This window comes from Mesoplodon densirostris, chromosome 3 (assembly GCF_025265405.1).
Source record: "Mesoplodon densirostris isolate mMesDen1 chromosome 3, mMesDen1 primary haplotype, whole genome shotgun sequence".
Classification (NCBI taxonomy): Eukaryota; Metazoa; Chordata; class Mammalia; order Artiodactyla; family Ziphiidae; genus Mesoplodon; species Mesoplodon densirostris.
The window spans coordinates 144,326,153-144,353,923 of record NC_082663.1 but is presented as its reverse complement, the minus strand read 5'-3'; the positions used below and the strand labels follow the sequence as shown (position 1 = coordinate 144,353,923).

The window sequence follows — 27,771 nt, the reverse complement described above, 5'->3', positions numbered from 1 at the left end:
TATTGTCCATGGCTACTTTAATACTCCAGTGGCAAAGTTGAGTCATTGCAATAGGCTGTCTGCCTTCAAAGCCAAAAGTGTTGACTGCACAGAAATTTGCCAGCCCCTGACCTAAAGAATTGATTCATACATGCTCCAAAAGCAGGTGTTGGCTTTGAAGATAGGTGCAGCCATTGGTGCTTTTTTTTTTTTTTTTTTTGGCAGTTTCGTTGCTAAGGAACAGATTTGCTGAGTCATGCTCAGATAGACCGGGGGGGGGGGGGGGGGATATATGCCTCATCCTGTATAAATATTTGTGACTTATTCCTCTCTAGGGAACACCCTACAGAACTCTGCTTAACCTAGTCTTCCACAAATGGCAAAAAAAAGGGTGAAATAATTATGGGAAATATGTCATTCTGTATCATTCTTCCTGGAGACTAACAATGACAGTGCTGAGAAGGTCTCCAACAGAGAAGTTGGTTTAACTGTTTTATCCATCTCCTCTTCCCCTTTTTGAGCTCAGCCTTTTAGTTGTCTCATCGCCACCTCCCCCTGCCCCTGAGGGGAAGGGAGGAGGCCTGCAGGGTTGGCACCTCGAGGAGGAGAAAGCACCAGTAAGTGTGGAGCTTTTAAAGCCCTTTGTGGTGGGAGGGGCCCCTAGGGGCCAGCTCTCCTAGGTCTGGGAAAGTCCAGGCCAGGGTTTCTCAGTGCCCCCAGAACCACCTGCCTCTGAATCATCCAGGGGACTAGCTCAAACAGTAGACTCCAGGGTCATCCCAGACTCTGGCAGTGGAGCCTAGGAACCTGCATTTAACTAACTCCCCAGGTGAGGCCGATGAACACCAGAGTCAGAATCCCCCTTGGCACCTCTTTCCAAGAGCTTGAGGATTGTGTCTCTCTCCCCCTTCCAGCCCCAACTGGCATGGATGTTTGTTGAATGAATAATAATAATAGCAACTTCCATTTCTCAGTGCTTATTGGGTGCTGGGCTGATCACATTGGATCTTTACAACAGCCTTATGAATCAGGTGTTCTCATCATCCCCAGGTGACGGATGCGAAAACTGAGGCCCAGAGGAAAGTCAGTTACATGTTTATGAATTAAGAGACAGGCCAGGGTTCATGTGGAGGTGGGTCTGATACTGGGCAGACAGGTGCTGATCAGCTGCAGTGACTTGAGCACCTGATCTGGGCCAGAGTTTGGACCCAATAGTATGAGACCTGAGGAGGTGGGCCTCTCTAATGCTGGCAGAAAAGAGTTTGGGAAGGGCAGGGGCTGGGGGAAGATGTCTTCTCTGTGTGCATGGCAGGCAGTAGCCTCTTCCCTCTCCCGGTGGGCAAGCTCCCCCTGCTGCCTGAGTCCCTGGCAGGCCACCCTTCCATCCTGCCCAGTGGGAAAGCCCAGAACAGCTCCCCTGGACCTGAACCAGGGCCCATTCCCCCTTGGCAAGAGAGACCATGTGCCTCACCCAGCTCCTGGGAGAGGGACCACAACCTTTTAGTAGCCACAAAAGCTGCCTCTGCCTGGTCAGGTGGGCCCCATTCTGAGGTCAGCGGCGGCTGCTGGGCCTGCGCTGTGGCCAGGACCTGTTCCCAGCCCAGCTGCCCCTGGTCCTAGAAGGCCACTTTCCTTGAGGAGCTCACATCTGGTGTCACCACCCATAACTGCCCTCACTTCTGTGGCAGCAAGCAGCTCAGGAGGCTTTTTGGACTCAAACAGCTTCCCTGTGTCTGGCACCCCACTGGGAATGATACTCAGCCAAGAATCCAAGCCCAGATGGCAGGCAATTAGGGAACTGGCACAGGTTGGCTGGGAGATAGCTTTCCCCATGACTTTCCTTTCTGGCAATTATCCAACTAGTCAAGTGCTTAGAATGCCCAGGGTTCAGACTCAGTCTTGCCACTTCCCTGCTGTGTGGCCTGGGGCAATCTCAACCTCTCTGAGCCTCACCTCCTCCCCGGGCAGAAGGAACCCAAATTCAGATGAGATTGTTGCAAAGTTTTAAATTAAGTAATGTAGGGGGACTTCCCTGGTGGTGCAGTGGTTAAGAATCTGCCTGCCAGGCTTCCCTGGTGGCACAGTGGTTGAGAGTCCGCCTGCTGATGCAGGGAACACGGGTTCATGCCCCGGTCCGGGAGGATCCCACATACCGCGGAGTGGCTGGGCCCGTGAGCCATGGCTGCTGAGCCTGCGCATCTGGAGCCTGTGCACCGCAACAGGAGAGGCCACAACAGTGAGAGGCCCGCATACAGCAAAAAAAAAAAAGAATCTGCCTGCCAGTGCAGGGGACACAGGTTCGAGCCCTAGTCCGGGAAGATCCCACATGCCGCGGAGCAACTAAGCCCGTGCGCCACGAGTACTGAGCCCACGTGCCGCAACTAATGAAGCCAGCGCGCCTAGAGCCCATGCTCCACCGCAATGAGAAGCCCAGGCACCGCTCGCCGCAACTAGAGAAAGCCCGTGTGCAGCAACAAAGACCCAATGCAGCCAAAAATAAATAAATTAATCAATTTTAAAAAAAGAAAACCACAAGCTTAAAAAAAAAAAAAGTCATGTAGGTACTTCCCTGGCGTGGCGGTCCAGTGGTTAAGACTCCATGCTTCCACTACAGGGGGCACGGGTTCAACCCCTGGTCAAGGTACTAAGATCCCATATGCCACGTGGTGCGGCCAAAAAAAAAAAAATTAAAATTAAAATTAAGTAACGTAAAGAAAGCACTCAGCACCAGTGCCCAGCCTGCAGGAGCCTGCAGGAGAACTGTATTATTTGTTTTGGGGTGAGAGCTGGAGCTCTCCCAGCACAGGGGTCCCCCAGGCGCTGGGGCCTAGGAAGGAAGAAGGCAAGAAACCTGGGCAGGGAGGAGTGGAAGAGGTGCAGACCAGCTCCGGTCCATACTCAGTTGCCCTGCAGTGATGGATTCGTTATATCTTGCCACCAGCCTCGGGATTTAATTAAGTTACTGATGAACTCAAATGTGTCTCTAGGGAGCCAGGAGCTGTCCCTGGTTTCCTCTGCCTGTAGATTAATTCTTGTTTTTCCTTCTTTTTTCTTCCTCCTCTTCTCCCCCGCCCCGCCCCACCTTTCTTCCCAAGCAAGCAAAAAAAAAAAAAAAAAAAAAAGAAAAGCCTTATTTATTATCATTTTCCCCACTGTTGGCATGGCAACACAGGCGTACGTTACTGAGCTACAGGCAGCCCCGCAACCATCCCAGCCGCCACAGGCCCCTCCACAGGCCCAGCCCCAGCCACCGCCACCACCCCCCTCAGCAGCACCCCAGCCCCCCCAGCCCCCCGCCACCACCGCCACCCCCCAGCCCCAGTATGTCACCGAGCTGCAGAGTCCGCAGCCTCAGGCACAGCCACCGGGCAGCCAGAAGCAGTACGTGACGGAGCTCCCGGCCACCCCCACGCCCTCGCAGCCGGCCGGCACACCCGCCCCATCCCCGGCGTCCCAGCAGTACATCGTGGTCACCGTCTCCGGTAAGTGGACACGTGCTCAGAGCCAGGGCATTCAGTGAACAACCCCAAAGGGAGTTTTGGGGAGCCTAGCATCCTGGATGTGGGGGCACCCTGGCGCCCTCTCATTGTCACTTATTATGCCTGTTACCAGGAGGGCAGCTTTTAAACTCTCTGGGGTTCCCAGGTGGGATCTGGAGGGCACCTCTGGGGAAGGAGTAGTCAGACCAAGCAGGGAGGCCTCTGTGCCCCCAAACTCCTCCCCACCGGGGCAGCTCTTAGAGCTGTTTCTGTCTCTATCCTCAAGTAAGGTGTCACTTGAAGAAAGGATTGGGCAGTGGAGTTAATTTGCAAACGCCTGCTGGAGATGGAGGGTGAGCACACAGCCATCATCCATAAAGGCATCATAACAGCTTCGAGCGCTCAGGGGCTGCGTGTGAGGTGCTCCCTGTGGCAGTTCAGGGAGGTCCGCTGGGAGGCCTGGAGGGACCACTTCCCCTCCCCTCCCATTTCATTTTTGGCAAGACTCAGGCCAAGCGGGGCTCTTGGCTGAGCGAGTCTGTGGGCATGTGATGCGGCCAAGGGCTCCTGTTTGTCACTGTGGCCGCCCCTTGAGGCTGCGGAGCAAATGACTAGGAAGCTTGGGTCATGGCACCCATGATTCCTGCCTAGAGCATCTTCCCCGTGCCCGGTTATTCTAGAATGGGGGTGGGCTGAGCAGAGGGAAGTGGGAGCACAGGGTCACGACAGGCAGTCTCTCCCCTAAGGGAGAATGTGGAGCTCCGAACAGGGCTCGGCGTCATTAGTGGTTTCTGATGTGCTCTGTGTAGAGGGGAGGATGCAGCGAAACCTCATGTTGAGGCTGGCTCTGGTCCTCCCAGAGTGGAAAAGGAAGTGGTGGGGATCCTAAGGGCATCCTGGGAGGCAGCGGAAGGAGCAGGTCAAGACTGCGTTTAGGACCATAGGACAATAAAGAGTCAAGATTTGGGGCAGTTGACATGGCCCCATAGGACCAGGACAGAAGCAGCTGGGCCCCGGCAGCATCCTGGAGGCTCCTGGCTGTGTCGGGGTCCCCAGGGAGGGCAAGGGGGCGGGGCACGCAGGGGCTCAGGACAGTGACTCTTTAACACACAGACTGGTGTGGAGGGATGGCACGCGAGAGTCAGCTGGGTGCAGAGTGAGGCCAGGCCAAGGATGTGGCCAGGGTCACCGGGCCACAGGTCTCCAGGGTGTTCTCGGTGCTGCACAGGGATCCTGCTACATTTCCTAGCCAGCATACCCATCACTGTCCGAGGAACCCACTCCCGCATCTCTCACCTCTGTCACCTCCCTCTCACTCTGTGCTTTTGACCCCTGACCCTGCTACTGACCTCACTGGGGACAAGGTATCATCACATGACAAGAAGGACCCCTTCTCCCACCCAGCCAGCCTCCCAGCACCCGGGGTCCATCTGCACCCACCAGCTCTGCCTTCTGGCTTCTGGAAGGGTGAATCGGTGCCCTGCCTGTTCCAGGCTGCCGCCTCCAAGACTTGCTTCTGCCATCCCGGCCCTTCACTTGGTCTCTCTCTTGCTGATCTTTTCCACCTGCTTGAAAAGATGCAACAGCTCCCATTTTAACTGGGCCCCCCCAGGCCCTGCACCCGCTTCAGCTGCTGCCCGATTCTCTTCCTTTTAAGTTAGAATTCCTCAAAGGATTCATGCTCCCTTCCTTAGTCTCTTCTCCCTCACCTCAGCCACTTGCACCTTCCCTCGCCATAGTCCTAGTCAGGGTCACCCATGGCCCCTATCTTGTCGATCCACTGGTCACTCTCTGTTCTTCTCTTCCTTGGCCTCTGGGCAGCGCCTGACACACTGGTCCCCCTCCTCCCAGAGGTGCCCTCCTGCCCTGGTCTCTGCCCACCTCCCTCCTTCCTCCTCATCTCCCTGACTTTGTCAGCAATGACCTCATCAGGCCTGAGGCTTCCTCTCTGCTCCCGTAAGTCTCCCTTCATGGTGGCCTTGTCCAGTGTCTCAGCTTGCGATGCCACCTCTTATGCTGACGGTGCCACATTGAGGTCTGCATCCTGGGCCTCAGCCCTGAGCCCTAGCTACCTGTGAGCCATCAAAGGGCCCTTTCAAACGAGCATGGCCAAATAGAAGTCTGGATTTTTTTCCTTCTTCAAGTCTGGCCTCCATTGAGACTTTCTTGTCCTTGTCCCAGACCCCAGGTCTGGGTCAACCTTGATTCCTGTCTTACCCATCCTTTTTTTTTTTTTCTGGCTGTACCGTGCGGCACGTCAGATCTTAGTTCCCTGACCAGGGATCGAAACCTTGCCCCTGAAGTGGGAGCACAGGGTCTTAACCACTGGACCGCCAAGGAAGTCCCCTGTCTTACCCACCCTTGAGCAAGCAAGATCTCTTGGCTCCACCTCCTAAATGCAGCCAGAACCCACCACCTCTCCCACCTCCACGGCCCCCTACCCTGGTCCAGCCTCTGCTCATACCCTTCACAGTCCTCCCCCCACAGCAACCAGAGGGAGCCTCTTGCCAGCTGTTGATTAGGTTCCATCATGTCCCAGCTCAACCCAGATTATTCCAAGGCAGGTGGCCCTGGGGGCACTCTCTGAGAAAACTTGGTCTGGCCTTTCTTGGCCCTAGGAGATCTGGCCCCCTGTGGCTCACAGGAAGGGGCTTAAAAAGCTCCACACTCCCTGTGCCCCTGCTGACAAATGTCCAACCTCCTGACTCTGGCCTTCAAGGCCTGCTGGCCACCCAGCCCTACCTGGTACTAACCTGCCCCCTAGCACACCTGCTTCAGCCCCACTGGTCTTCCTGTGGCTCCTCAAACCTTCCGGGCTTAGTTCGTCTCTGGGCCTTTGCACTCACGTTGCCCTCTGCCGGGAGCACTCCCATCCCAGACCTTCTGGTGGTTCATCCCTCGTGAATGCTGGCCTGACCCAGCTCAGCCCTCATACCCCATCAGCCCCTGGGCAGCCAAGAGCAGGTAGGAGGGCTTGTTTGTCACTGCTGGAGGACTTTTTGTAGCCTACAGGGTATCTTATTGGCCCTGAACCTCCTGAGTGCTGGCTTTTGCTGCTTCAGGTGTCCAGAGTCCCCAGAACAAGGGTCTGGAATGGATGCACATCTCCAGACCCCAGAACACCCCAAGTCCCAGCCTACCTCCTCTCTTCCCCTTGTCTTCTCCAGCTCCTCCTAGCGCTCTCCCCAGGGAGTCCCTGGTGCTTACAGGCCAAAGCCTTTGTTTCCCTCCTCCCCTGGTTCCCCCATCTTGCTGTGGGGCACTCAGTGTGGACGGGTTGCAGTGTTGGCGTGAATGGCTGTTGGCGTGAATCTTAGCCTCCCTTCTTTGGTCAGGCAGTGGCTTAATTGTCTTTCACAGTGGTCCTGGGGAATTTCATTTCCCTTCTGCTCCCAGTTCTGCCAGGAGCAAGCCTGTCCCCGGAAGGCTTACTGGGCAATGCTTCCTTGATTTGTTCTAAGAGGAGGTTGGGTTGCGCCCTGTCACTGAACTTGTGCTGCTCCGTTCACCCCTCCCCCATCCCCCTTGCTGTGATTTCCTAGGGTTCCTCCATAACCCTCTCCCAGTTTTAGTGTCCCTTTTAACTAAGGGTGGCCTTTGGGCCATGTGAGCCAGTCCTAGGGGTGGAGGTGTGTAACTGACACCAGCAAAGGCTGCAGCAAGGTGCCTGGGGTTCCTCCAGAGCCAGAAGCAATCTGAGCTGAGCAGGGACCCAGGGAGTGGCAGGGAGGAGGCAGGGAGGGGCCCTGGACCCAGACCTGGAGCCTAGACTGGAAGCCAGCCAGGAGCAGCACCAGAAGCAGCTCAACTAACCCGATCCTTGCAAGCTCTGCCCTAAGGTGACTTTGGAGGTGATGGGAAGGAAGCTCAAATTTCCCGGCTTAGGAACAATTCTCTAGATCCATAAATCCCTGTCCTCAGAGGGAACCGGACTCCCACCCAAAACCCGGGTGGAAGGAGGGCATTTTGGGTCCTGCCAGCTGTCCCTAGGAAAGTGAAAGTGAGCCTGTGGAAGGGGATAGGGCTGGGCTGAAGGAGGGACCATGTCCAGCCTCTCTTCCCTGCTTCTGACTTGGAGTCCTTGGGAGTCCAATAAGACTTGTGTCCAGGAGAGGGACATGGAGGGTGTTTGTCAGTGTCCCCAAGCAGATGGGGAAACCGGGGTCAGGGCAGACAAGGGACTCAGGACGCTGGGGGCAGCAGGAGTCCACAGGCCCCCCAAAGAACCTTTGACTGAAATCATCGGCAGGATGGGAGCAAAGGGTCAGGAGGGGGAGGGCCATGACCGCCCCATCTGTTGTCCGTGCTGAACTGGGTCCCAGCTTGGAGTCGAGCCTCTCAGGTTTCCCTCCGTCTTCCCCCAAGTAGCTCGTGACATTTGAGGCATGAGTAGGTCTCAGTGAGGAAGTGCAAGGTCCAGGGAGGAAGAGACACTCATCAGATTGAGGGACAGGAAATCAGCTGCCGCTTCCTGACTGGAGACCTGAGACAGCGGGGCCCTCTCTGGTCTGGTGCACATGCCCAGAATGGAGTTTGCAGACAGATGCAGATGCTTGCAGACTCAGTGACCCCCTACGCGCGCGCGTGCGCGTGCACACACACGCACACACGCACACACGCACACACACACACACAGCCAGGACTAGACACAATGGTAGGGAGCCTGCCCTTGCTACAGGCAGACAGGGGCTCACGCATGGGAAGCCCCTTGTCCAAAGAGTAGACTCTGGAACCTCACCTGCCCGGCATGCCCTCCTGGCCTGGCAAAGATGGGGATTCCGGCCTTTAGGGCTACCCCAGAGGCAGGAGATGGGCAACACTGGTTCCCAGGGCTTTCCTGTCCCAGGCAGATGCTTGATCTCAGCAAGTCCCCCGGCTTCCAACTGCTCAGGGTCCCGCTTAAGGATCAGCCTTGGCATTTTCATCAGAGCACCAGGGCCTAGGAGGTGGCTGGGGCCAGCCCCCCATTCGCTGCCCACCCTGAGCCAGGCTAAACCTGCCACGGGCCTCCTCTGTCAGGCACTATCCCTTGGGCTGTGCCTGTCTTCCTGTGCCTCATGGACACCCAGGTGTGCCGGGCCCCTCACATGACTTGGGGCTTTCTCAGGTTCCTCCCAGCGGGCCAGCTCAGTGAGGGCCTCCTCTTTTACCATTCAGGGAAGCCTAAGTACAATAGATGCGAGGGACAATTCCAGCAAAACATAGGAATCGGTGCCCCCTGGAACTGGTTGCAGAGGCAGCTGGCCAAGCAGGCCTGCGGTTCTACTGTCCGCCCCACATCTGGCTACCACTCCCCACACCCAACGTATATACATTCATGTGCTCTGCCCCTGAGGTCCTTGCTTCTACCTGGGGTGACCTTTCTGTCCCGGCCAGGCCCTTCTCCATGTCTCCCCACAGCAGCTGAGGCCCAGCTCCCCGCTTTGGAGGCTGAGCCCCAAAGGGACGCTCTGGACCTTGTGGTGTCCCCATAGGCCCCTGGCTCACTGTCCTCCGGTACCCACATGCCTGAGTCTGCACACCACTGCCTTTGGGCCCTCAGCCTGGGCCTGACCCTTGACTCTGGGTTCCACACATGGTGTGACATTCATATGGGCACAGACACGAGCCTGTGTTCTGGTCTGCCAGTTCCCGGCTGGGCGACCTCGGACAAGTTACTTCCTCTCTTCTGGTCTCTGTTGCCCTCTCTAAAAAAGGAGGTAATAAAAGTTCTTTCCGTTTCCAGCTGCCCAGGAAGACCCTACTGCAGTGCCTGGGGCACCGGAAGTGCTATAGTTACTCTTATTATTCCTTGCCCACTGCCCTCCAGTCCCACCAGAGGGCTCCCAGGGGATGGGACTGGGACCTTGGCTCCCTCTGGCAGCACACTGGAGGAAGGGCAGGCGCATGTGTGCCCCCAGCCCTACCCCACAACTGAAACTGCTGGGAGCAACCAGGCGACACAGAGCGGGTGGGGTGGATTGTGTCCCAGCTGGGGTGAGGGTCTCCCAACCAGTGCCTCTCAGCGACACTTGTGCTCCACGCCCCTCCCTCCCCCCCAGCTCGCCTGTTAATCACTTAGCGGGATGTGCATGAAACTCCACCCGTGCCTTCCTGATAGCATCTCTGGGTACCAGCCTCCCTCCTGACCCCACAGAGTGGCCCCAGCCCCACGAAGGCCCCACTCAGGCTCTGCCCGCTGGGAGGGAAGTGTGTTTATCCCAAGAGGACAGCCAGGAACTCTGCACCCAGTCGGGGGATTAGCTCCCCAAGGTTGCAGGTATAAAGCCGCCCGCACAGCCTGCTGTTCCCGAAGAGGTGGGCGAGGAGTGCCGGGCAGGCTCCCCGGGACAGACGGGGCGGTGGGGCAGGTGGGCACCATGTTCTATGATGGCCTCTTCTTGGCTGCCTGTCAGCGTGAGTACCCGCCTGCCCCCCCACCCCACCCCAGTGAGGACCAGGAAGCAGGGACGGTGGAGAGGGAGGGGGTGTTTGGCCGCAGGCCCGTGAGACCTTCTGGGGCGACTTCTCTGACCAGCTTCCATCCCTGGGAAGCCAGGGGTCATTTCAAGGAAGGTGGCCCCGACGCCTTGCAAGGCTGTGGGACCTGGTGGGGGGACGGGGGGCGGGGTCAGTCACGGTCCACAGTCCTGCCTGTTGGGCAGAGGCATCCATCCCTCCGAGCCTCCGCTGCATCATGGCTTCTCAGTCACCGCTTCTGGTCTGACTTCGGGACAGTGAGGGTAGGGGTGAGGAGGGAGGCTGCTTATAGGTGTTAGGGATTATAGGCCCTTGGGGCCCCCAGCCCACCCCAATGGGCAGTGTTGGGGCTGACCAGGGGCCAGGCAGAATTCTTGGAGAGCCTAGCCCCATCCAGAGCTGGCTTCAGGCTGCATCGTCGCATCCCAGCGGGCTCAGGCTCAGGGTGGGGGCAGTGGCAGCAGGCAGAGCTGACCTGGTGACCTTTCCCTACAGAAGGTGCCATGCGGGCCAGCGAGACTGTGTCAGAGGCCAGCCCGGGCTCCACGGCCAGCCAGACTGGAGTCCCCACTCAGGTGGTGCAGCAGGTGCAGGGCACCCAGCAGGTAGGACACACACCCCTCCCCCAGGGGTGTGTAGAGAGGGCACCTGAGGGGGGCAGCGAGGCTGAGGCCGTGGGTACCTTGCTTTCCCCCGGTCCTGCTGCCGGAACCATCTGCTCACCTGTTCTTATCAAGATGTTCACTGCTGCGGCCCCAACAAATCCCCCCCACAACCCCGCCCCGGGCCGGGCCTCCCTGGGGAAGCCAGTGTGGCTCAAGTCCTTCCTGCTTCTCCCGCAGCGGCTGCTGGTCCAGACGAGTGTGCAGGCCAAGCCGGGCCACGTGTCACCCCTCCAGCTCACCAACATCCCAGTGCCCCAACAGGTAAGCGCCCTGCATCCAGCCCCCACCCTCAGAGCCTCCCCAGGGTACAGAACCCACCCCTGTGGCCTGCTCTTACCTACCCTCACCAGCATCGAGGCTATGGGGCCTATCCAGGGGCTGCCCTACCTGTTGTCTCCAGCCAGTGAGGCTGTGTCAGTCAGGGCCCATTGGGGAAGGAAGAGCTGCAGGAGTCATCTTAACAGAGAGACCTGAGGATTGACAGTAAGGAACATGGCTGGTGGGTCCAGCCCCAGTGTCCCAAAGCAGAGAAGCCAAAGCCGGTTAGGAACCAAGAACCCATAGCCAGCACAGGGGCGTGACTGGATGGTGGTCTGTCACCTGGAAGGCTACACACCGGGTGCCGGCGTCCAGCGTGGACCGGGACAAAGTCCTGTCAGGTTTCAAGGGTGAGAGCACATTTCATGTGGCCTGTGGAGCCAGGCTCCCTGAACACAAACTCCAGCTCTGCTGCACATGGGCTCCAGGATCTCGGGCAAGTACTTTCACTGTCCTAAACCTCTGTGAAGTGGGGGAGCGACTGCAGCATCAGGACTGTCAGGGCGATTCTGTGAGCTAGCAGGCATGCAGCACTAGAACGGCGCCTGGCACGGCACGGGTGCTCATTAAAAACACACAGGCAGGGCTTCCCTGATGGCGCAGTGGTTGAGAGTCCGCCTGCTGATGCAGAGGACACGGGTTCGTGCCCCGGTCCGGGAAGATCCCACATGCCGCAGAGTGGCTGGGCCCGTGAGCCGTGGCCGCTGAGCCTGCGCGTCCGGAGCCTGTGCTCCGCAACGGGAGAGGCCACAACAGTGAGAGGCCCGTGTACCGCAAACAACAACAACAACAACAACAACAAAACACACAGGCCGTTGTCAGTGAACTGTGGTCCTTCTCCCTTCTGGCTCCAGGCTCTCCCCACACAGCGTCTGGTGGTGCAGAGCCCAGTCCCAGGCGGCAAGAGTGGCCAGGTCTCCCTGACGGTGCATGGCACGCAGCAGGTGCACTCACCTCCTGAGGTAGGTGGCGGCCCCTTTGGCCACCCTCCCCACCCCTCTCCCCAGAGGAGTCAGGACTCACTCTTCCCAAGTCCTCGTTGACCCTGGCTGGGGTGGCTCGGCCACCAGATCCTAGCCCTGCTGGCTCTGAGCTGAGCCCAGCTCCAGGAGGAGGAGGCAGCTTGTCCCCTGGGTCGAGATGGGCCTTGAAGCTCCAGCTCAGGGCACTGCATCCCAGGAGGCAAAGTGGGCCCCTCTTCCCTTGACAGGGTGGGTAGAGGTTCCTCCTCCGACCACAGGATGGAATCCAGGGACCCCTGAACACCAGTGAGGGTGTGGAGGCAGGCGAGCCGTGGGTGGCCGGGAGCATGGGTGTCAGCAATCAGAGCTCAAGGTCAGATCCCTGGTTCAGCCATTCAGTCCTGGGGACTCTGGGAAGGCCCTCAGAGCCTACTGAGCCCAGAGTTAGAAATGTGTAAAACAGTTAATGATACCCACTGTGACACAGCACGGCCCACAGCTATCGGGCTCTGCAGCCAGCCCACCTGGGGTCAGCACCTGGTGCCACCACTCACAACTATGTGGCCCTGCACACGTCCCTTCCCATCTGTGCATCAGCAAGTCATCTGGAAAGTAGGGGTGCCCTCACCTATCCTTTCTCACTTCAGGGCTGCAGCCCATCTGATGATGGAGGCAGCAAGTGGCCCATGAGCTGAGGCTAGAGTCCCAGCGCTCTTCGCTGGGGAAGATGGGTCTGAACTCTGAGCCTTGCATCTGGGATGACTGGGGCTGTGGGCTGTGGTGGGGACCAGGCATTTGGATGCAAAGGAAGGTTACCAGCTTAGGTGGTTAGATACGTCCCCTCTGGCTGCTGCCCTCCCCTAATAGCTCTCTGGACAGCCCTTTCGAGCAGGGTTTTGTCAGGCCCCGGCTGCTCCACACACACACCGTGTTTCCTTCCATTGCAGCGGTCGCCAGTGCAGGCCAATAGCTCCTCCAGCAAGACGGGCACGGTGCCTCAGCAGCTGCAAGTCCACGGCGTCCAGCAGAGTGTCCCCGTCACCCAAGAGGTGCCAGGCAAAGGCGGGCAGTGGCAGGGGCGAGGGTGCTGGCCAGGCGGCCTCTGCATCCTCCTTCAGTTGTCAGTGGGAGTTGCAGTGGGGAAGGCCTGTGAGAGACAAGCAGCTGGGGGTCCAGCCCCAGTCTGCCACCTAGGCCTTTGGCAAGCACCTCTGCTTCTCTCCAGACTCCGCGTTCTCACCTAAATAACAGCTCCTCCCCGAGGCCCTGGGAGCAGGGTGGTTGGGGCCGCCGTGAGGATGAAGCGCGTCCTCGTGGAAAGCACCTAACACTGAACAGGCACTGGAAACAGCTTTGAGAAACAGCCTTGGCCTCTCTGGGCCCATTTGCCTGGAGGAAACCCCAAGGCCAAGTCTTGGCTCGCCCCTAAGGGGCTCAGGGAGAGGCCTCAGCCTCCACTACCATGCCCGGTCTTCTGGAGGAGGCCTCACTCTGAGCTGCCAGCCACGGCAGCCAGAGCAGGTTAAGAGGCAAGGGCTGTCTGCCATCTGGTCGTTACCACTCAGGTTGGGAGGTTCCCAATCCCTCGGAGAACCAGATGAAAGCCATAGACCCTTTCCCTGGAGGAAAGCAGAAACCCCACCCTGAAGGATTCATAGATATTCTCCTGCCTGGCACCAGAGCCCCTCTGAACCTCTAGGCCTGGGTTCAAGTCCTGGCCCTATCACTCAGCAGCTTCCCGCCTCCCAGCCTCTGTCCCTCACTCTGTGCCCTGAGGATAATGCCGGCATCCCCTCCATAGCATGGAAGTAAGGACAGCCAGTATCATGGGCGTGTGGGACAACCCATGTAGGGAGTGGGGGTAGAGAGCAGGGAACCCCTCAGTCAGTCCCAAGTTCACCTCAGTACTACTTCCCATCAGCCTCACCTTGTTGAGCCTGGCTTCCACACCTGTAACGTGGCGCCCAGAGGCAACCTGGTAATGAACCTGGAAGGCACTTGGTGCAGGGCCAGCAGTGAAAAGCTGGAGAAAGGTGGCATCTTTCCTTATGGGGCTGCTGTGAGGCTTACATGAGTTCACGTGGGCAGGGGGTGGTGCTTAGGGGCAGGTGGGCAGCCATCATCGCCATCGTTACCATAGACTGACTTGCCTTTCCTTCCCCAGAGGTCCGTGGTCCAGGCCACTCCACAAGTGCCCAAAGCTGGCCCCGTGCAGCAGCTCACAGTGCAAGGTCTCCAGCCGGTCCACGTGGCTCAAGAGGTGTGTGTCTCCCCCACCTACCTCTGGGCAAACTGGAGCTAGGCCTGGGCTGAGCTGGGGAGGGGTGCAGGCCCCTCAGGCCGCAGGGAGGGAGTGGAGCTCCCCTGGGGGGATGTGGGTGGGTAGGTGGGGAGGCAGCTGGAGCCTTCAGAACCCCAGCCCCATCCTGGGCTCCACCTCTGGCCATGGGCTGCGGACCCGGTCCTGGAGCCTTACTCTTTCCGGGCACCTGGCAGTTTAAGGCCCAGGTTTTGCTGAGAGAGATCTCGGTTCTCCCTTCGCTCACACGGGGTGGGGATCTTCTGGTCGGGTTGCTGAGTGAGCTCAGCAGCCTCGTGGGCGGTGGAGGCCTGGAGCCCCACCCGCGGCCGCCCCCGGTGACCCCCCAGTGTCTCTGTTTGTCCTCCAGAGCTCAGGCAGTCAGTTTCCCGCTAGGAAGGCAGAGCAGCAGGAGCCCCGGCCCACGCCGCCACCGGAGCCGCCGCCCCGGCCGCCCACGCCTGGGCCCGGGCCTGGCGTGCTGGCCCCGGAACCGCCAGCGTGCAGCGGCGAGGCCCCGCAGCTAGGCAGCCCCGAGCCGCCGCCGCCCCATTACGAGACGGGCGCCGAGCAGTGGGTGGAGCTGGTGGGCGTGCTGCCCCCGCACCTGCTCCTGCAGCAGCAGAAAGTGGTCCTCGAGCCACTGCCCGGGCTCCCGGCCCGAGCCAGCCCCGACCAGAGGGTCAGGATCCAGAGAGTCCCCCAAGTGCTAGTGTTCGGCACGGCCGCCACGGCCCTCAAAGTAGGTGGCGGACGCATGGGCGGGGTGCAAGGGGCGGGCGGGGGCGGGATCCGCCGGCCCCGGCCCGCGCCCGGCCCCGCAGGCCCTGTAGACCCCACCTCCACCCAGCCAGTCTGGGGACCCGCCTCTGATTCCCCCTAAATCGGGCTCCAGGTCCCAGGCTCTGCCACTACAGACTGGGGTGGGGGATGGGGTGGGGAACTCAGGCCCCTTTTGTGGGCCCCACCCCTGGCCCCGGCTCCGCCCCTAGCATCCGGTTCAAGGTTTCTAGGCCCCGCCCCTGTAGACAGGGGTCTGTCCCTGATGTAGGCTCCAACTCTGAAGCCATGTCTGTAGTTCCAGGCTCCGGCTTTAGTGACAGCCTTGTACCAGGACTTGGCTCTGCCCCTGGGTTTCAACTTTCACGCCCACGGTAGGACCCTGCCTGGGGTCCCGCCTGCGCACCTCAGGCCCTACCTTTACTGTCCCCAGCCCAAGCAGAGAGTCCTGGCTTCTCCTGACACAGCTGTGCCTGATTCCCAGCCCTGGCCCCGTCCAGGGTATTCAGAGAGCCCAGAAGTGCAGCCTTCCAGCTGGGGAGCTGCCAGACTTTTAGAAGCAGAGGCGAGGAGCTGGCGCACCCCTGACCCTCTGTGTACCCTTCCTCCTGTGCCAGGTGCAGCAGCTCCAGCAGGTGCCAGTCCCACATGTGTACTCCAGCCAAGTGCAGTATGTGGAGGGCAGTGATGCCAGCTACACAGCCAGCGCCATGTGAGTGGGGAGGGGACTGGGGGAAGGGACAGGAGGAGGGGCATGGGTCTGCTCAGGACCCCCTGGGACTTGAGGCCCCAGCCCCCAGCGGACCAGCCAGCCTTCAAGGCCTCAAGTGGCGGTAAAGCAGAGCGGACCCTGGCAAGTTGGGAAGGGCATCCCAGCAAAGCATAAGAGCTTTGGAATCAGGTTGGTCTGGTTCTATGCAAAAAAACAGAAAACAAAAATGGAAAAAAAATTTTTTTTTAATTTCACAAGATAAAAATTTCTAAGGAATAAGGAATGTTAAACTGTGAAAAAAAAGTTTCCTTCACTCCTGACCCCCAACCCTGCCCCAGAGGGGATGCTGTGTCCCATTTCTTTGTTTCCTCCCAGAGGTACCTTGAGAATAGAAATTACCCCCTTTCTTTGTTCAGAAATAGAGGCAGCGTGTTCTGTCCCCTATCTCTTCCCCTGCCATGTAGCTCGAAGCTCTTTGACCATGTGGGTCCCAGTCACCCTCTTTAACCGCTGGGTGATACTCCACCATACAGTCGCAGCATGAAAGACATAGCCAGTCCCCACCCAGCCAACACGTAGGTGACTTCCACTCACTGGTGCTGCACACAGCTCAGCGTCAGCATGTGCCACATCAGGCAGATGTCAGCCCAAGGCCTGCCTTAACCCCGGCTCTGGCTCCTTGCTGGGGATGCTCCATATATATTACCATGGAGGAAGGATCTCCCTTTCTCCATGGTAATAATTTCAGGACTTATAGTCTCTAGTTGTTGTTTCAGTTTTTGGAAGCTTCATTTGGCTTTTTTTGTATTTGCCTGATTTTTTTTATGTCCCTGCCACCTGTTCTTGTGGGCATGACACTGGGGGTGGATTAGCTCCTGGAATGACTTGGTCTCTGGGTCCTGATGCTGTGGCTGACCCCAAAGGGTGTGACCCTGGCACCTGAGTCGCGGTCTACAGCATCCAGCTACCTCATAGTTCTGTTGATTTATTTCCAGTGCTGCCAGTCTCTCTTATCTGTGCAGTTGACCAGAGCTGGCAGGGACCACAGAGGACATTCCAAAGAGGAGCCGGGCTCCCGAGAGCCCCCAGGGGCTCTTCTGCCTCTCCTGGTCTGTCTTTTGCTTCTTCTTTTTTTTTTTTTTTTTTTTTTTAATAAAATTATTTATTTATTTATTTTTGGCTGCATTGGGTCTTTGTTGCTGCACATGGGCTTTCTCTAGTTGCGGTGAGCGGGGCCTATTCCTCGTTGTGGTGCACGGGCTTATTGCGGTGGCTTCTCTTGTTGCGGAGCATGGACTCTAGGCGCACGGGCTTCAGTAGTTGTGGCACACAGGCTCAGTAGTTGTGGCTCGCAGGCTCTAGAGCGCAGGCGCAGTAGCTGTGGCGCAAGGGCTTAGTTGCTCCGTGGCATGTGGAGTCTTCCCGGACCAGGGCTCGAACCCATGTCCCCTGCATTGGCAGGTGGATTCTTAACCACTGCGCCACCAGGGAAGTCCTGGTCTGTCTTTTGCTTCTGGTTCAGTTCTTCCTTCTGTGATTATGTGTTTGATCACCCGGAGTCCATTGTTGCCATCAGATTCTTCTGCTATGTGAAGTTTTTGAGGACACTGTATCTTGTCTCTCCCTCATAGTGGGTCATTACCATGTTCCCAGCCCTTTGCTGGTCCAGATCCCCACACTGACCAAAGCCACAGCCCTTGGGCCTCCGTCCCTGGCCCTGGCCCAGCTTGTGTCCAGAGATACACACATTCATTTATTCAGTCATTCAGCAGTTACCAAAGCAATGTTTTCTGGGAGCACATGTTGCTTGTAGGATGCTGGGCTGGTTTTGGCTCCTACCGAGGGGGGCATGGGCACTTACCAGTCCCTGCTCAGGTCACGCACTCTGGGTGTCACTCGTGCAGTAGATGTGAACTGATGCGAACCAGGGCACAGTGATCAAGAGCTGCATCCTGGTGTCTGATGGGCAATGCTGCGCACCTCAAGTGATCATATCCCCCACCCCAGTCCCTCTCCTTGCTGCCCGCAGAGGCCCCCAAGACTCCCTCCACTGCATCCTTCAGCACCTTCTGAGCCAGGCCACTCCTGACGGGCCTCCCTCCCTTTCTGGATTCTAAAAATTTAACTTATGTTTTTACATCAGTAATACATTGAGAGGGCTCAAAAATCAAAACTGTGTCCAGCCACGTTGGGTGAAGTGCCTGCCCCCAGTCCGCGGGCCCTCCACCCTCACAGGTGGCAGATATAGGTACGAAATGCCATGTAATCTCCCCCTTCTTCCCACCCTCTGCACCCTTCCCTGCCTCTTTTGTTCAACTAACCGAATGTTCTGGAGCTGGTTCTTTGGAAGGACCCCAAGACCCTCTTCCTCCTCCCTCACCCCTGTGTAGGATTCCATCACCTTTTAACTTGACATCCCACTAAAGATGGACCCCCCCCCCCCACCGCGAGTCATTTATACTCTCTTGCTACGATTTGCAGCCTTGAGCTCATGTGACCTGATGCAGATCCTGGGATAGCTGGAGAAGTCTCCGGGGTGGGGTGGGTTTCTGGGTCAAAGGGAAACACATCTGTACCCCGATAGTCATTGTTGACTAGCCCCTCAGGGTGACGGCTGCTGGATTTAGAAGTAGAGCCCCCGCTTCTCCAGTACCCTCTTCCTGCCTCATGTACCTTGGTGCGTACCACCTTCTGAAGTGCCCTCAGTTTACGTTTGCACTTGGCTTCTCCTCTGGCTTCCTCGCTAAGGCATTAACTCCCCTGTGGGGGACCTTTTCTCTCTCATCCACTGTTGGGTCCAGCGTACCTAGAACAGTGCCCAGCATACAGCAGGCACTCAATAGTTCTTTTTTTTTTTTTTTTTTTTTTTCCGGCTGCACTGAGTGGTTTGTGGGATTTTAGTTCCCTGACTAGGGATTGAACCCGGGCCCCTGGCAGTGAGAACGTGAGTCCTAACCGCTGAACCACCAGGGAATTCTCTCAGTAGTTCTTTTTATGATTGACTGAAGTGTGTAGCCAATTGCAAGTTACTTAGCTCTTCCAGTTCCACTTCCTCCCATCTGAAGTAGGGACTCCCAAGTCAGGGGGCCGCTTTGAGGATTAAGTGAAAATTTGCCCATCATGCACCTGGGGTGATGCACGGGGCTGTTGCTTCCTGCTCTTCTTCTCCCCCCGCTGCAGGGTCCCCCTCAGTCATGCCCCTGTGCCACCCAGCTCTTGTCCCCTGACTCCCTCGCTCTACTTTCGCAGCCGCTCCAGCACCTACCCCTACCCCGAGACGCCACTGTACACGCAGACGGCAGGCACCAGCTACTACGAGGCCGCGGGCACGGCTGCCCAGGTCAGCACACCTGCCACCTCCCAGGCGGTGGCCAGCAGTGGCTCTGTGCCCATGTACGTGTCCGGCAGCCAGGTCGTCGCCAGCTCCACCAGCAGTGGGAGTGGGGCCAGCAACAGCAACAGCGGCGGCAGTGGCAGTGGGGGAGGTGGTGGCGGTGGCGGTGGCAATGGCAGCAGCAGTGGCAGCGGAGCAGGCACCTACGTGATCCAAGGCGGCTACATGCTGGGCAGTGCCAGCCAGTCCTACTCCCACACCACCCGTGCCTCACCAGCCACTGTAAGTGCCAACCCAGGCCCAAGGGGAGGTGAGGGTGGGAGGGGGACCCTGGGTAGGAGTGCTGGGTGGTGGATGGTGGTTGCTGGCCACCGTCAACTGGAGCCTGGGTAGCCCGGTGTCAGGGTGCTCAGGTGAAGATGGCCTGGGGTTGAATCCTCGCTGTGTGGCCTCAGACAAGTTACTCAGCCTCTCTGGGCCTCAGCTAATATGCATGACGCTCTTGGAGCTATTACCCAAGAAGTGTCATCTACTCTGATAGTAACTGGTGTTGGCAGATAGATAGCAAGGGGAAGGAGATGCAGGCACCACCATGCAAGGAGCTGCCCCGAGCAAGGTTCTGTGTCCGTCCCGAAGGCAGGGAGATAACCTTCCTCTGCCTAGTGTGGCTCTGTGGAGCAGCCCTAGATCCTAATCCTTACTGGGCCCCTCACCAGCTCTGTGACTGTAGGTGGATTTTCCTGGGGTGGTCCCCGTCCCCTAGGAGCTTGGCGTCTGGAGCGATGGCTTCCCCTCTTTTTTTTTTTTTTAAATTCATTTATTTTTGGCTGCGTTGGGTCTTCATTGCTGTGCATGGGCTTTCTCTAGGTGAAGTGAGCAGGGGCTACTCTTTGTTGTGATGTGCTGGCTTCTCATTGCGGTGGCTTCTCTCATTGCAGAGCACGGGCTCTAGGCGGGTGGGCTTCAGTAGTTGTGGCGCATGGGCTTAGCTGCTCCGCGGCATATGGGATCTTCCCGGACCAGGGATAGAACCCATGTCGCCTCCAGTGGCAGGCAGATTCTTAACCACTGCACCACCAGGGAAGTCCCTTTCCCTCATTTTTAACTATCGCCCTCTCCCATGGCGACCCATTGTGGACCCCATAACCAAAACAGAAGGTTTCTCAGAAGACAGGACCTCCCTCATGCACCCATGCAGCCTGGCTTCTAAGTCTAATATTTGAATGCTGGTCATAACCCACATAACTGATTTCATGACTCCCTGATGGGTCCTGAAAACATGCTTCGCTAGACCAGTGCCGTCCGATAGAACATCCTCCAGTGATAAATATTTTCTCTCTGTGCTGCCTAGTGCAGGGGCCTCTGCCACATGAGGCTATTGAGCACTTGAAATGTGAGTTTCAAGGTCCCAGGAACTGAGTTGTTTTTTTAAAAAACTATTTTGAAAGAACTATTGTCACAGAAGCTGCACAATAGTACAGAGATCCCTGTGGACCCTTCACCCAGGTTACCCCACTAATTACATTTTATGTAACTGTAGTACATCATCTAGCTAGGAAACTGACATTGGTACAATGTGAGGGTGTCTACTTCTGTGTCTTTTTATCACATAGGTAGGTTTGGGAAACCACTATCACAGTCAAAATGCAGAACTGTTCCGTCACCACACACCCCTCCTGCTAACCCTTTTAGTCACCCTTGCCCTCCTCCCTCCCAGCATCCCTAACCCCCGGCACTCACGAGTCTGTTCCCCATTTCTCTAATGCTGTCATTTCAAGGATGTTCTATGAATGGACTCATACTTTACGTGACCTTTTGACATTGGCTTTTTCCATTCGGTGTAAATTAATTTATCAGCTCTGTGTGGCTGGTGGTGACTGATTTGGACAGTACAGTTCTAGAGAGTTCCACTGGATTTAGTTCCCATGGGTGATTGTGGTATGACACCCTCTCCAGTGTGGTTGTCAAGATCACAATCAGAAATAAATATAGAGAGCACTTAGCAACGAGCACTTGAGAAATGGAAGCAATTCTTAGCATTCTTCCATCCCTCCTCGGGCCCCAGGTCCAGTGGCTCCTGGACAACTATGAGACAGCCGAGGGCGTGAGCCTGCCTCGGAGCACCCTCTACTGCCACTACCTGCTGCACTGCCAGGAGCAGAAGCTGGAGCCCGTCAACGCCGCCTCCTTCGGCAAGCTCATCCGCTCTGTCTTCATGGGCCTGCGCACCCGACGTCTCGGCACCAGGTGGGACCACCTGCCCCTGACAGTCCCTAGCAGCCACAAGGCCCAACTTCACCCTAAGTTATCGAGGTCCTCAGCTCCCCTTGTCCCCTCACTCACTCCACTCCAGCCCCACTGACCTCTTCACAGCTCCTCTGACACTTGCATGCTCCTACCTCAGGGCCTTTGCACTGCTGTGCCTTCTGCCTCACGTACCTTTCCCCACCTCCTGACTCAAACGTCCCCTGACCCCCTTAACTAAAACTTCAGCCTCCCCTCACCTCCTTGGCCTCCACCCCGCTTACTTTATTCTCCTTAGCACTGAGCACCATCCAACATGCCTCTTACGTTACTTCTCCTTTCTGATCTGTCTTCCAATGCTGAAATGCACGTCCCTTGAGAGTGCAGGGGCTACACACAGTCAGTGCTTAATCAGGGCCTATGAGTCAGTGAATTCATGTAGGAAGGAGCAAGGAGCCCTCCCATGAACCCTCTCTTCCCTGCCTCTCCTTTGCAATCCCCCACACCTCTCCAGGCTGAGCCCCGCTCTTCTCTTGGTTCCAGCTCCCAGCTTAGGCCTTAGACATCACCTCATTCATGCATTCATGCATGTGTACATGCAGAACCTTGGGCAAAGTACTGCATGTCTCTGTGCCTCAGTTTCCTCAGCTGTCAATCTAGGATGCTAGGAGTACCCTTCATAGGGTAGGGATGAGGAACACGTGGATTCGAATATGCTAAGTGCTCAGAACAGTGCCTGGCAAATTGTTATGACTAGCAGGCAGCAAATACCTGCTAAGTGCCTGCCCCTGACTCTGGCCCTGTCTTCACAGAGCTCAGTCTGCAGTTGGGGGCCTCTCCTGGCACCCATAGACCCTGTGGCTTCCCCAGCCCAGCACCCCCAGCTCTGTGGAAATATGGGTCTCATCCCCTGGGCTCTGTTCAGCCCCCTAGCAGAGAGGAGGCAGGTGTGATGTGAAGCTCCCGGTGGACAATCGGTGACCACCCCCAGCCCAGCCCTCATCCTCTGCCTCCCTCCCAGGGGCAACTCCAAGTACCACTACTATGGCCTGCGCATCAAGGCCAGCTCACCCCTGCTGCGGCTGATGGAGGACCAGCAGCACATGGCCATGCGGGGTCAACCCTTCTCGCAAAAACAGAGGTAGGAGGGCAGGGCTGGCCTGGTGCTGGCGGGCAGGGAAAGGCATGGCAGCCCATCTCCACTCCAGTCCCCTGCCTATCCCTTCTCCAGGCTCAAACCCATCCAGAAGATGGAGGGCATGACCAACGGTGTGGCCGTGGGGCCACAGCAGGCCACTGGGCTGTCGGACATCAGCGCCCAGGTCCAGCAGTACCAGCAGTTTCTGGGTGAGGGCTCCCTGGACTCTGGGGTGGGCCCAGGGCAGGGTCTGTGGCCCCCGGAGAGTGTGCAGATGGTTCACTTGCCCTCTTGGAACCTCTTCGCCCCCAGTGCACATGGGGGAACTTCTGCTTGGTAGCAAAGTGGTGCCAACTTAGCAGGATCCCAGGATGAGGCTCGAGGGGGCAGGCAGCTGTGGGATGAAGGGGCTCACGGTGTCTCCTCTGCCCCCAGATGCCTCGAGGAGCCTTCCTGACTTCTCAGAGCTCGACCTCCAGGGCAAAGTGCTGCCCGAAGGCATCGGGCCTGGGGACATCAAGGCCTTCCAGGTCCTGTACCGGGAACACTGTGAGGTAGGGCATCTGGGCAGTGGGCAGGGGCGAGGGAGGACCATGCTGCCGCTCAGCCCCCTTGAGCATCCAGCCTCCCCAACAGGCCATCGTCGATGTCATGGTGAACCTGCAGTTCACCCTGGTAGAGACGCTGTGGAAAACCTTCTGGAGGTACAACCTGAGCCAGCCCAGCGAGGCACCGCCGCTGGCTGTGTGAGTGCCTTTGGGGGAGGGGGGAGGAAGGGAGGAGGTTGGGTACCATGTGAGTCGGCCCCCAAGGCTGGGGTGGCCAGACCTCAGGCTTCATGCAGGAGTGGGGGCTCCTCTCTACCCCTGCAGTTTGTGGGGTGCACATGGCCTTCTGAGCCCGCCTCCAGAGTGTGCATTGGTACCGGTCTGATGCTCGGTGTTTGGGATGGCGTGCCCCACTAAGCCATTTCCTCTCTGCGGTGGGCAGATGCCTGTGCCCTAATGTGCAGGGTGTTAAGATGCCTGTCTGACCCTGGGGGCAGTGGGGTCTGTGTCAGCCTGACCCCGGGGGTCTTCCAGAGACAGAGAGTACCTGCCTGACCCCAGGGTGGGGTGAGGGTGCTGTGCCCTTCTGACCCTGGGTACAGGACCATGGAATGTCCTCGTGACCCCCGGGTGGGGTGGGTGCCCACAGGCATGATGAGGCCGAGAAGCGGCTGCCCAAGGCCAGCCTGGTGCTCCTCTCCAAGTTCGAGCCCGTGCTCCAATGGACCAAGCACTGTGACAACGTGCTGTACCAGGGCCTGGTGGAGATCCTCATCCCCGATGTGCTGCGGCCCATCCCCAGTAAGTGCACGGCCCCCCGGTCCCCGCACCCCACCCCAGCCCTAAGTCCCGACCAGCCCCCCTACTGCCCACAGGTGCCTTGACCCAAGCGATCCGGAACTTTGCCAAGAGCCTGGAGAGCTGGCTTACCCACGCCATGGTGAACATACCTGAGGAGATGCTGCGGGTGAAGGTGAGGGCGTGAGGGGGGGCTGAGGGGCCAGCTTGGCCCACAGCCCGGGGCCTCCCTCCCGGCTGGGGCGGGGCTCGGGGCCTCGGTCTCTTCTGCCTGACAGAGGCGGTAAGATTTGTCCCCGTGTCTGTCCCCTCAGAGTGAGCTTTGGGCGTTGTCTTTACAAACCAGCTTCCTCAGGAGCCCACTTCTGAAACACAACCTGTGTGTGGTGTTTTTGTATGCAACACAGCATCTTAAAAAAATAAAAACCAAATGCACACTTGAAGTAGTTCTCTTCAGAGAGCTTCAACAGAAAGTGCTTTAGGTGTTCAGAAAGAGATAAAATCTTCAAAAAAACAAAAACATCTATAAGGAAACAGAATAGCCCTCTTTGTCAATGCTGCATTCACTAACTACCAAGATGTGAGGAATTAGATGGGGTGTGCTTGCTCTTGAGCAAAAGGAAAAAGAGAGAGAGAGAAAAAAAGTTTGTTTTCAAAGTCCTGAAAATGCCAACAGGACAGCTAAACAGAAAGGGATGTCTGAAGAATGACCCCTGGGTATGATGGACACAGGGCTGGGGTTGGGGGCCTGTGGAGAGAGTAGAAGCTGGATCCCGGGGGAGCCCTTCAGAACGGGCAAGACTTATGTATTCATTCATTTATTCCACACACATTTATTGAGCACCTGCTGTGTGCTCGGCATGGTTCTCAGTGCTGGGAGCACAGCAATGACCAAGATGCACAAAACTCCGGCCCTCCCGGAGCTGACATTCAAGGGAATAATAATACAAACAAAATGAAACCAAAGGTTATGGAAGCAGTGCCCTTTCTGGGCAATGCCCTCCGAGATTTACCTGTGTCCTTTGATGAAAACTAATAATGCTGTTCAGATACAATACATTGATTTTTTTTGGAGGCATTCTTTGGGTGGGTGGTCGCCCAAAGTTTGAAAACCCCGACCCTTTGATCTCCCAACGAAAGCAACAAGGTACATTCCTCCCTTTTAGGAGAAAGAAACAGGCTCAGAGAGGTCGCATTGGGTGGGGCAGGGGGCTGTGCGGGGTGGGTTCCGCCGAAGCCACAAGCCCTGGGCCCCACAGGTGGCAGCGGCGGGCGCCTTCGCACAGACCCTGCGGCGCTACACGTCGCTCAACCACCTGGCGCAGGCGGCGCGCGCTGTGCTGCAGAACACCGCGCAGATCAACCAGATGCTGAGCGATCTCAACCGCGTGGACTTCGCCAACGTGCAGGTGAGCGTGGCCGGGGCAGGCGAGCGCGGGAGGGCCCGGCGGTCCGGGCCCGGGGCGGCGGTTGAGCCCCGGGCACCCGCCCGCTGTGTCCCAGGAGCAGGCCTCGTGGGTATGCCGCTGCGAGGACCGCGTGGTGCAGCGGCTGGAGCAGGACTTCAAAGTAACTCTGCAGCAGCAGAACTCACTGGAGCAGTGGGCGGCCTGGCTGGACGGCGTCGTGAGCCAAGTGCTTAAGCCCTACCAGGGCAGCGCCGGCTTTCCCAAGGCCGCTAAGCTCTTCCTCCTCAAGTGGTCCTTCTACAGGTGCGCGCTGGCTGGGCGGGATGCGGGCGGGGAAGGGGCTGGGCGGGACCCAGAGAAGGCTCCTTTGCTTTGGGATCAGGCCAAAATGGGACCAGTGAAGGCCCCGCCTCTTCGAGGAGGGTGGGGCTGGATGAGGGCCCCAGCCCCACCCTCTCGGCTGGACCAGAGAAAGCCCCACCCCCTGGGGGACTCGGGTGCCTTTTAGGAAGTCGAGGGTCCTGCTGGTGGTGGGCGGGGCTCGGGCCCTCCTCCGTCTCTGAGGGACGCCTTTCCTCTCTGACCGGGAAGCCTGTGCGGGGCCGGGCGGTGGTAGCTGGGCTTGTTCGGGTCTGGGGTCCTTACGGCAGAGAAGAGGGGCGCGGGGCGGGTCTCGGCCTGAGGATTTCCTCTCTGTCGCCTCCCCCAGCTCCATGGTGATCCGGGACCTGACTCTGCGCAGCGCCGCCAGCTTCGGCTCCTTCCATCTCATACGGCTGCTCTACGATGAGTACATGTACTACCTGATCGAGCATCGCGTGGCCCAGGCCAAGGGCGAGACCCCCATTGCCGTCATGGGCGAGGTGCGCACGGCGGGTTCGCTGAGGGCACGGGCGCCCGGGCGCCCCTAGGCAGGACCCTCATTCCTTCTCCTCTCTCCTTCCAGTTCGCCAACCTGGCCACCACGCTGAACCCCCTGGACCCGGACAAAGGTAGGTAAAGCGTGCCCCTACCGAGGGCCAGAGTCCAGGGGGCGGCGTACAGCGAGGCTGGGGTGGAGGAGGCGGCGGTTGGGGCGCCATGTGGCGGCCTGGTGGCGCCGCCGCCCCGCGCTGAGCCAGGCTTGGTCCGTGTACCCCAGACGAGGAGGAGGAAGAGGAGGAGGAAAGCGAGGACGAGCTGCCGCAGGACATCTCGCTCACAGCCGGTGGCGAGTCGCCCGCGCTGGGCCCCGAGGCTCTGGAGCCACCAGCCAAGCTGGCGCGGACAGACGCACGCGGCCTCTTCGTGCAGGCGCTGCCCTCCAGCTAAGCCCGTGGCCTCCCCCCCCCCACCCCGCCGCCCCGCCCGCCCTACCCTGCTGCCCCTCCTCGCCAGGGTCCCCCACAGCTTCTGTGGCTTCGCTGTCACCGCTCCAGCCTCGGCCGGGGCCGGGAGGGGGCCTTCGAGACAGGGAAGGTAAAGGGGTCCCTGCCCCGGATGGGGCGGGCACAATCACAGGGCCGGGCGGAGCCGCAGCTGCAAACTCTGACACAAAAGACGTGCCTTAAGGAACCCGCCGACGTGCCCAGGTGCCCCCTGGGGCAGCCAGCTTGGCCCCTTGGCCCCGAAGGCCGCATCTCCCTCCCCCAGCCCCCCCCCCCCAGGGGGCAGGCAGGCAGGCCCCCTCCCTTGCGAAACTGTTAACTTATTCAGCTCGCTGGCTTTGCACAGCCTGTCCTAGGCCCAGCCCTGAGCCCCGGGTGGGCGCAGGTGGGCATCACCTGGGGACCCGCCACTGTCAGCAGCAGCCCCGGGATCCCTCCCCCAGCAGCCCCACCGCTTCCCACTCCTTGGTATAAGTGCAATTAAAGCTGTGGGTGTCGCATCTTCTCCAGAGCTGGGCCCTCCCTTGCCCCGCAGCCCTAGAGGGGCACTGCCCGGCCTGGATAGGGGGAGGGCAGAAGGGGCACCACCTCCAGCTTCCAAAGAGCAGCAGGCTGGACCGGGCGCCAAGCCCAGAGGGACCTGCTGCAGGCAGCGGGCCCAGAAGTGCCCATGCCTGCCCCAGCCAGGGCTGGGTGCTCCACTCGCTCAGATCCTGGACCCCGAGTCCTGGGCCCTCCTCGCCGCTGGTTTGTAATGGAATCTCTATGCTCCTACTCTCCCTGGAGACCGTGCTTCTCCTCCATGCGTGCGATCCCCACCCTCCACATGACTATTGTGCGATTTGTGAGCGCCGCCTGAGCGGAGTCGGTAACTTCTTGGGTTTTTTTCCAACCATCATGGCCTTATCTGTTCCGGTTTTCTCAGTGTTTTCAACCTGTGAGATAGATGTTTATGGCAAAAAGCGAAAAAAAGGAAAAGCAAACCTGATCTATTGTATAAAAATCACTATTTTGTGTGCTCCGTGTGCTACAGCTTTTGGGGTGGCTTGCCGACTCCCCCTCCCTACCCCTCGGGGCCTCCCTTCTCCTGGTGGTGAAAGTGTCCACGCGTGTGGTAGTCTAGTGTGCCGAGCTGTTTTCTACCTTTTTGTAGTCTTTCTTAAAACACAATAAATTCCGCTGTGATATTTGGCTACTGCTGACTTGCCGGGCCTTGGTGGGAACCTTGGGGCTGGGGGCTCCAGCTGGGCCCCGAGCACCTGAGTGGCAGGCAGTAAAGG

The 27,771-nt window shown here is 58.3% G+C and overlaps 1 protein-coding gene across 1 annotated transcript; it reads left to right on the top strand.

Moving 5' to 3' along the window:
* The first annotated feature begins 3,085 nt into the window (after positions 1–3,085).
* Positions 3,086–27,663, top strand: RFX1 (regulatory factor X1). The gene is made up of 20 exons (XM_060094044.1): positions 3,086–3,461; positions 10,413–10,522; positions 10,760–10,843; positions 11,755–11,862; positions 12,810–12,911; positions 14,027–14,122; positions 15,559–15,653; positions 18,903–19,269; positions 21,053–21,234; positions 22,253–22,372; positions 22,463–22,578; positions 22,805–22,923; positions 23,006–23,115; positions 23,567–23,718; positions 23,793–23,890; positions 24,975–25,124; positions 25,219–25,427; positions 25,834–25,987; positions 26,071–26,116; positions 26,266–27,663. The coding sequence occupies exons 1-20, from the start codon at positions 3,140–3,142 to the stop codon at positions 26,433–26,435; spliced, it is 2,910 nt and encodes a 969-aa protein (XP_059950027.1). The 5' UTR covers positions 3,086–3,139; the 3' UTR covers positions 26,436–27,663.
* Positions 27,664–27,771: the final 108 nt, after the last annotated feature.